An 8120-nucleotide genomic window follows, 5' to 3' on the forward strand; every position below is an offset into this window, starting at 1 on the left:
ATGAAGAAAGCATACAGCAAGTGGAATGTAGAGCTGACTAAGTCTAAAGCTGCCCGGGTTAAACAGTTTGCTCTTGATGAGTTACAAGAAACGTACATAGAGCAGTATCGGAGGCTCTATGACTACTGTCATGAATTGCTGAGGTCTAACCCGGGTTCTACAGTGAAGTTGCAAGTGGAGAGACCACCAGAGTTTTCTTCTGAGAGACCAAAACCTGGTGTGGATTTAAGGCCAAAGTTTCAAAGACTCTATGTGTGCCTTGATGCATGTAAGAAGAGCTTCATGGTTTGCCGTCCAATAATTTGCCTTGACGGGTGCTTCATCAAGACACCATATGGAGGTCAGCTTCTCACCGCTATTGGCTGGGACCCGAACGACCAGATGTTGCCAATAGCCTATGCAGTGGTTGAAGCAGAGACGAAGGACACATGGACCTGGTTCCTTACCAATCTGTGTGATGACTTTGGCTATGACAAGATAAGGAGCTGCACCTTCATGTCTGACCAACAGAAGGTACTTATTTCTAAACTTAGTTTTAAGGAGCTATTTCATTGAACCTAGTATTAGTGTTAGTCTTGCTGCCCTAGTTATGCTGGTGTTTGAATTGTATGAGGATTAGTTTGTAGTGTATGCTGGTGTTTGAATTGTAGGAGGATTAGTTTGTAGTGTATGGGTTAGTGTCTAAATTGTACTGAGTTACTGAATTACTGCATTAACTATTACTTGTGGGTTTAGGGCTTAGTTCCAACCTTCGATGAGCTCATTCTCGGAGTGAATCATAGATTCTGTGTTAGACATCTTTACAGCAATTTCAGGAAGAGATTCCCAGGGCTGCAACTAAAACTGATGATGTGGAATGCTGCAAAGGCTACTTATTTACAAGAGTGGGAGAGGAGAATGGCTGAAATACAAAGTGTTGATAATGGAGCCTACAACCACCTGATGGAGATACCAACGAAATATTGGTGCCGGCACAAGTTTGGGACTTGGTCTAAGTGTGATACGTTGGTAAACAATATGTGTGAGGTATTTAACTTTGTGATTGTGGATGCAAGAGGGAAACCAATAGTCAGCATGCTTGAAGACATCAGAGTATACATAATGAGGCGTTGGGCTGATAATAGGGATCGGATAATTGAATGCCCAAGAGAGGTATTGCCCCGTATCAGGATTAAGGTTGAAAAACAAGTTGATGCAAGTGGTAAGTGGGTGAGCACTTATACTGGTTGTGACAAATATGAGGTAACAAGTATCCAGGGAGGCAAAGAGAAGTTCGTTGTTGATTTGAAGAATCATGAGTGTTCGTGCAGGAAGTTTCAACTATCCGGAATCCCCTGTGCTCATGCAATGACCTGCATCAGGAAGATGTGCTTCAACGTGGACAACTTTGTTGCAAACTGTTACAAGAAAGGAACCTACATTGACTGCTACCAACATGTGGTATATCCCTTGAATGGGCCCAACCTGTGGGAGAAGACACCATTTGATGACGTTTTGCCACCAATATACAGGAAACCCATTGGAAGGCCTAAACTGAAACGTAATAAAGCTGCAGATGAGAACCCAACTAGGGGAGGAGTGTCTCGCGAAGGGCAGAATCAGAAGTGCTCCTATTATTTTGCTAGAGGTCACAACAAATGGACCTATCTAAAGAAGCGCAAAGTAGCTGCAACTGCATCGGTAAGCACTGTTAGTTGATTTTGCGCTTGTTCATACTTCATTTTTTTAATTGCATTTAAAGATTATGATATGAGATTCTGGTATTGTGGCTATTTACTAGGCAAATAAAGTAGTTGGATCCACAAGAAGAGCTTCCAGAATCATCTCTAGCACTAGCACTATCTCAAGCACTATCTCCAGCCAGGGTTCTAAGCAATCCCAAGCTGCTTCAATGAAGACCACAGTCACAAGGCCAAAGAGAAAATCATCTGTCACTGATGTGAGTTCCCAACACTCTCAAGCTATTTTAAAAAAGGCTAAGTTGACTCCGTCCACCACAAATCTAAGGGTGCTGCCAAGCCCATCGAAGAACATCAGCAAATCCCACCAAAGCATGAAAAAAGATGTGACGACTATAATGTGTGCTGTTTTATGTTTTAAGGCTAATGTTTTATGAGTAAAGAATTTCTGGTTAGTATCTTTATAATGTCTGGAAACTAGTTTTAAGACAATAGTTTGTTATTGCAGACCATTATTGTGGAGCAAACTGTGTTCCTCTTGTTTTGTTATTTTACTTCCAATCTTTTGTGCTTGTATCCAATGACAGCTTTGTGGTTAATCATTAAGTAATATGTTACAAAAATGATTGTTCCCATCCTGTTGACTTGCTTGATTTAAATAGATTGCAAAACATAAAACTTCATTTCATTCAACTCTTTCACTGAAACAACATTGCATCTGCACAAAACCAGCCTTTCTTCAACCAAAACTCACAAAAACATCATTGCATTACAATATCATTGAGTTCAACAAAACAGCAACTAGTTCAACATCACTACTATTTCTAAGCCAACATACAGAACACAATTTATCTATCTAACAATTTTCTCCTATAACTCATCATAACCAACAACATCATTCTAGTGAAAGTCTCCCAAATTTGGTTGCTGTTGTTTTTTCAAACACCAATATCAGTGCAAGTGTCCATCCAACTAAAGCAACTCCCACTGCAACCATGAACCTGAACTCCACCATATCCAGTTTGCCCTTCAAATTTCTAACCTTCAATCTTAACCTAGAAACTTGTGAGCTTCCTCTGGTTCTGCCTATACAAAGTAGCCGCATTCTTCTCCAACCTAGAGAAAACATGAGATAGCCGAGTCACACTCATTGATGGTCAAAACTTATATCTCAACAACAAATAAAGACATGGCTAAAGCTCACCCCGAAGTTAACGCAACCCCAGAACCTCCACCCAAGATTTTCTGCCGTCGATGACGTTGCGAGCACAGGCCGTTCCCCACAGTAACAGGTTGTCCTCTTTCGACGTGCTAGGTTTCTACTTCGTGTGTCTTGTTTACTGCCTTGGGTCGCTTCAGATTGGCATGCTTCATGCTCCATCTTTTCTCACGCATACGGAATCGCCCTTCAGAGGCAGTGCAGCAGCAACGAGAAGCAAAGATTTGGGGACTAGGGTTTCGAAGAGGACCCTCTGCTTCACATTTATATTTTTTTTTTTAAAATTAAATAACGGTAACAACACATGCAGTGCTACCGTGTCACATAACGTCCACGTAGGCTACGCCGTTAACGAAATGTTTGCCATTTTAATGGTAGGACAACATTGATTACATTTAGAAACGTTTGGGATACAAATAGGACGTTTAAAACGTTAGGAATAAGTTTGAGACTTACATCAAACGTTGGGGACATAAATGATACTTTACTGTATAAAAAAATAGACTAGTAAATTATTTTGAAAGGGCTAGGTATATGTATGGTCTCAACAGAATTGACGTTAATCACATGCCCTAAATTTCAACCCTCTCTCTGCTACTATACCTTCTGCGCCGGTAACTCTCTCTTCTCAGTTCTCTCTTCTCTCTTCTCTCTCTGTGCTCTAATTTCTAAGCTGCAAGGTTTGTATGCAAATAGGAGAACATGGCAGAAGAGGAATCAAAACCATTGAACTTCATACCAGAGGTTATACTCAAGAAGCGAAAAAGCAACGAAGCATGGGCTCTCAGGAAAAAGGCTCAGTTAGAGCGCTCCAACTTCCAATCTAACAAGAGCAAGGACGCTACCATAAAAAAGCCCGAGGATTTCGTTATTCAATATCGCAACATGGTAACTCCTGTCTCTCTCTGTCTCTGCCAGAACTTGATTCATTCTATTTCTGAGTTGCGTGCTTTGTTGCTATAATCATGTGTAGGAGCTGGACCTTATTAGAGTGAAGCGCAGAGTAAAGAGGAAACTTCCACACCTCAACTCAGACTCCAAGTCCTTACTTGTCATTCGGATTCACGGGTCTGTACCTCTCTCTGTCTCTCCTTTTTGGTTATGTGAATACGACTTATCAAGTGTTTGTATCATTTTTAGGAAAAACGATATGCATCCGAAAACAAGAAAGAATTTGTACGGCTTGGGGTTGAGAAGAGTATTCAGTGCTGTCTTTTTGAAGCCATCAGATGGAGTGTTGGCCAAGTTGCAGAGGGTGGAACCATTTGTTACCTATGGGTATGACCAACATTTTTTTTTTTTAATTTGTTTTATATCTAGTTAACTATAAATATTTGTTATGAGGTGATTATGTTTTTAGCTGTCAGTGGCAGGGTAGCTTTATGGGGCTTCCATAAAATTTGAAGTTGGTTTCGTTTTTAGCTACGGAGTTGTATAAAATTAGGAGTTTGTTTTGTGTTGGTACTGGATTATTAGATTTGGAATTATCACTTCAAGTTAACTGCAGTTGGTTGTGTTGTATCTTCCATCCTGGGGCTGAAATATTTACTATTGTATTATTGTATAATATATAGTTTAGTATGTCTTGATATGAATAGAATTTTTTGCTTCAATTGTAGGCATAGCAAGGTCAAATGAGTTACTTGATAACTTATATACGACTATACATTATTTGGTGTTTCATATCTATTTGGTAGTTGCTTTTTTATGTTGAAGATATTTTGTAATGAAGATTTTTTTAACTATTATTATTCTACATCAGTTTTAGTTAATTATAAATTTATAAGTTGTTCTACTTTAACTTTAGACTTGAGAGCATGTAACTAAGCTACATTGCTTGTGAGTGAACCTAAGAGGCTCATTAGAGTCAGGACTACCTTATGTAAATAAAACTAGAGAAAGTTGATATGATGAATTTGATTGAAATTTCCATATGGGTGTTTTATGTATTGTTGATGTTAGATTGTTAGTTGGGCTTATCTGTGTTGGAGGAGAATATATCTTTAAATAATGGCTTAGTGTTTAGTCATATTACGTTGCATGAGGCCTGAGGGTATAGACTGGTAAGTAATGGTTTAGCGGATGATGTTAAAATTATTCTTGATTTCTTGAAAATCTGTTTCTTTTGTAGATACCCAAATCTTAAGAGCATAAAGGAGCTAATCTACAAGAAGGGGCACATGAAAATAGAGAAAAGGAAAGTTCCGTTGACAGATAATAACATTATTGAGCAGGTAATATATGGTGTTCCTGGTTTAACTGTGATTTCCCCCTTAATTGTATTTGCGATTCATATTCTTTTATTTGTAGGAATTAGGGAAGTATGGTATTGTATGCATAGAAGACATGGTGCATCAGATCTATAATGTTGGTCCACACTTTAAAGAAGTTATTCGACTTATGTGGCCCTTTGAACTCAACAAACCAGTAGGAGGGTTGACAGGATCAAAAACCCTTTTCAAGGATGGTGGAGACTCTGGGAATCGGGAGGATGTCATCAACGAATTAATCTCTAAAATGAATTAACCTTGATCATATATATTGTATCAAAATTTTGATCATGTTTTTGATGCCCCTAGGATCTTGGCTTCAAGGTATCTCATTTTCTAGTTACTATTGATATTGATGTTCTTTAGACAAATTAAGTTATGTTACTCTCTTTTCTTTTTTTGTGTGTGTTTCGATTACCAATTTTTTCCGTCTGAAGTGTTTCAATTTTAGAGAAGTAATGTATTACCGACGATATTTCAGTGTATTACGACAAATAGATATGAGCAAATGTAGAATTCATATTTAATGAAAAATGCTATTAGATTAATGCTGCTTCCCTCCTATCTTTTCTTTGTTCCTTATCAGATCTGCAAACTTAAATTTAACGAAATTCTCCGAGACCTTGGGCGAACTACATGAAATTGTTATACTTCGTCTTAGCTTTAGGCAAACTTTATACAATCCACCAGATTCACACAGAAAAATTAGTTATAAGCCTTCAAAGTTTAATATAATCATACAATAATAGACATATACATACATATATAGTTCACAACTTAAGTAACACTAATGGATTCAATTTTCTAGGGATTAATTTAGAATCTAACAGGAGAACAAGCTTGTGTTAATGTGGTGAAGCATTAAGGTTCATGAACTATATATGTGGCTTCAAATTAGGTAATAGATTAGAAATAAATTAAGCTGCGTCAAATTAGGTAATGGATTAGAAATAAAATAAGCTTGGAATGCTCATCTAAGTTTTTATTATTATTAATTGCTATTAATATTTTCAGTTAGTGTTGATGTTAGCTAAATGGATATTTGTACAAGATTTAAGATTACAAGTAATGTTTGGCATTACATTGTTTGTTTTTCACTAATAGGAACGAAAGTTCTTTGTTTCCCAATTAAATTGGGTGTCAAAGCTTCCCTAATGTATTTCCTCTTTCTAATCTGCTTAATCTTCTTAATCTTCTTCAGCTTTTTGGGATCAACAATTTGCTTTGCTTTTAGTCTCTCTTTCTCCAATCTCTCTTTCTTTCCATCAGTATAAGCATGAATTGCTTTGTCTCTCTTGTCGTCCGGTAACAAGGCCAATCTGGAAAATTTCTTGGGACTCACTACTTTGAATCTTGAGGTAATGTCCTTGAATGCTGGAACAAGGCCGCGCCTTATGAAGCATCCTTCAATGAGCCGCATGGAGTTTAGATCGGGGAGAGCCGGGGCATCTTTTAGCTCGAGATCCAAACAGAACGGCGAGGCTTTCAACCACATTCTTAGGGAGTGAGCCTTGGCTACAAGGACACCGTGTCTTGTCTTGCACGGAAGGAAAGGCGATCCCATTTCCCAAAGGCATGCCTTTAATGTGCTATTGAGTGATACCATGTTGTATTCTGCAGTTCCTGTTATAAGTACAACTGATTTCGGTGACTCTGGATCGCCTTGCAACGAGGCATCCTGCCATGATCATGAAATCGAAACGTCAAGGCAAGATACAAGACAATAAAGGAAACTAAGAATGATGAACATCTTTTTGTGATCACAACAGAAAAAACCATGTATTTAGGAATATGAACTGAGTGAAAATTCATAGATCATTTAGAAAGCAACTTTGAAGGGAAACAGAATTCACCTGCATGTGGTCAAGCCATAAAGTAAGACCAACTAGAGCTGAACCAGCAGATAGTTTTCTAAAATCAGCTCCCCAGTCTCTATCTGCGACTCTGAATTCAATAGAAGCACACAATAAGTAACCTAATAGAGTAGCGTTTGTTTTCATAGACAGGACATGCAGATATGGACAGCATATCTTTAAAAAGTGTTTGGAAGCAAAGATATGAACACTGAATATATTGTTTTTGGGGCATTTTTTTATACTTTTGTATCCACTCTTCTACGAATGACAATGATAGACACAAAATTTAGAAGAGGGACACAGACTGTTTTTATGAATTTTTTTCGTTCATGGTGCTATATTTTATTATTCTACTGTTATCCCTTTTTATTTTTTCTATTTTGCGTCTTTCTCAGAAAGTATTTTTTTTTATACTCATTTTCTATCTCTACATTCTTCTTCTTTCTCTTTTTTTTTTTCTCATGTATTCTCACCTTTTTATAGAAATTTTTATTGGATTGGATAATTCTTTTTTCTTATCGTTCTTACTTCAACATTATTTTAACTTTATATTATATTATTTGATTTGTAATAAAAAATAATAACAAAAATAATTAGTCTTGAGACTTTTGAAAGATAAATATTATAAAGGTAAAATTGATATTTAAAAATGCTAAAAAATAATTTATAAGTTGTAATTGATTTTATATAATTTAAAGAAAAATCAATTTTTTGAAAAGAAAAATAAAATTTTAGATAAAAAAATTAGTTTTCTAAATAAAAATAGATTTTTATGTGCAAAAATTAATTTTTTTCATGTAAAGTTGGATTTTTTTTAAAACTGATTTTGTATTTAAAATTAATTTGGCTTATTAAGCTAAACGAAATTTTTTATTAATCAAACTGAGATTTATTTTTTTTGTTAATATTAACCATATGTATTCCTACATATTAATAATAAATTTAAAAAAAAATAATTATATTTATAAATTTTATTTTAATATAAATACTATTATATAATTTTTTATTAAAATTTTTGACTGTTTCAAATATTTTTTTCAAGTTCCCACTGTCTGTACTCTTACGTACTCTCATTCTTTATTAAATTAGCTTATAC

General features: G+C 36.0%; 3 protein-coding genes across 4 annotated transcripts; 2 read left to right on the plus strand and 1 right to left on the minus strand.

Moving 5' to 3' along the window:
* Positions 1-2289, plus strand: LOC107640272. The gene is made up of 4 exons (XM_016343811.1): positions 1-513; positions 736-1680; positions 1781-1939; positions 2188-2289. The coding sequence occupies exons 1-4, from the start codon at positions 1-3 to the stop codon at positions 2287-2289; spliced, it is 1719 nt and encodes a 572-aa protein (XP_016199297.1).
* On the plus strand, positions 3391-5663 carry LOC107643159 (60S ribosomal protein L7-1). Of its 2 annotated transcripts, none has more exons than XM_016346735.2 (6): positions 3391-3512; positions 3595-3786; positions 3872-3966; positions 4039-4176; positions 5030-5132; positions 5209-5663. In XM_016346735.2, exons 2-6 carry the CDS (start codon positions 3601-3603, stop codon positions 5422-5424), a joined length of 738 nt encoding a protein of 245 aa, XP_016202221.1. In that variant the 5' UTR covers positions 3391-3512; positions 3595-3600; the 3' UTR covers positions 5425-5663. The 2 variants fall into 2 exon arrangements, with proteins under 2 accessions (XP_016202221.1, XP_020978868.1); XM_021123209.1 differs by having other exon boundaries at positions 3496-3512; positions 3579-3786.
* LOC107640273 (pentatricopeptide repeat-containing protein At3g18110, chloroplastic-like) lies at positions 6129-7168 on the minus strand. Its single transcript, XM_021123642.1, has 2 exons — positions 7022-7168; positions 6129-6846 (listed from the first exon to the last, which is right to left on the minus strand). The coding sequence occupies exons 1-2, from the start codon at positions 7166-7168 to the stop codon at positions 6247-6249; spliced, it is 747 nt and encodes a 248-aa protein (XP_020979301.1). The 3' UTR covers positions 6129-6246.

The sequence above is a fragment of the Arachis ipaensis genome, chromosome B05 (assembly GCF_000816755.2).
Source record: "Arachis ipaensis cultivar K30076 chromosome B05, Araip1.1, whole genome shotgun sequence".
In the NCBI taxonomy this organism is placed as follows: Eukaryota; Viridiplantae; Streptophyta; class Magnoliopsida; order Fabales; family Fabaceae; genus Arachis; species Arachis ipaensis.

Excerpts from the sequence above, each read along its gene's own strand:
- LOC107640273 (XM_021123642.1), bottom strand. The coding sequence starts at position 7,168 with ATGAAAACAAACGCTACTCTATTAGGTTACTTATTGTGTGCTTCTATT. Across the intron at positions 6,847-7,021 it reads TATGGCTTGACCACATGCAG|GATGCCTCGTTGCAAGGCGA; the intron begins GTGAATTCTGTT and ends TGATCATGGCAG.
- LOC107643159 (XM_016346735.2), top strand. The coding sequence starts at position 3,601 with ATGGCAGAAGAGGAATCAAAACCATTGAACTTCATACCAGAGGTTATA. Across the intron at positions 3,787-3,871 it reads TTATTCAATATCGCAACATG|GAGCTGGACCTTATTAGAGT; the intron begins GTAACTCCTGTC and ends AATCATGTGTAG. Across the intron at positions 4,177-5,029 it reads GAACCATTTGTTACCTATGG|ATACCCAAATCTTAAGAGCA; the intron begins GTATGACCAACA and ends TTTCTTTTGTAG.
- LOC107640272 (XM_016343811.1), top strand. The coding sequence starts at position 1 with ATGAAGAAAGCATACAGCAAGTGGAATGTAGAGCTGACTAAGTCTAAA. Across the intron at positions 514-735 it reads TCATGTCTGACCAACAGAAG|GGCTTAGTTCCAACCTTCGA; the intron begins GTACTTATTTCT and ends TTGTGGGTTTAG. Across the intron at positions 1,681-1,780 it reads AAGTAGCTGCAACTGCATCG|GCAAATAAAGTAGTTGGATC; the intron begins GTAAGCACTGTT and ends GCTATTTACTAG.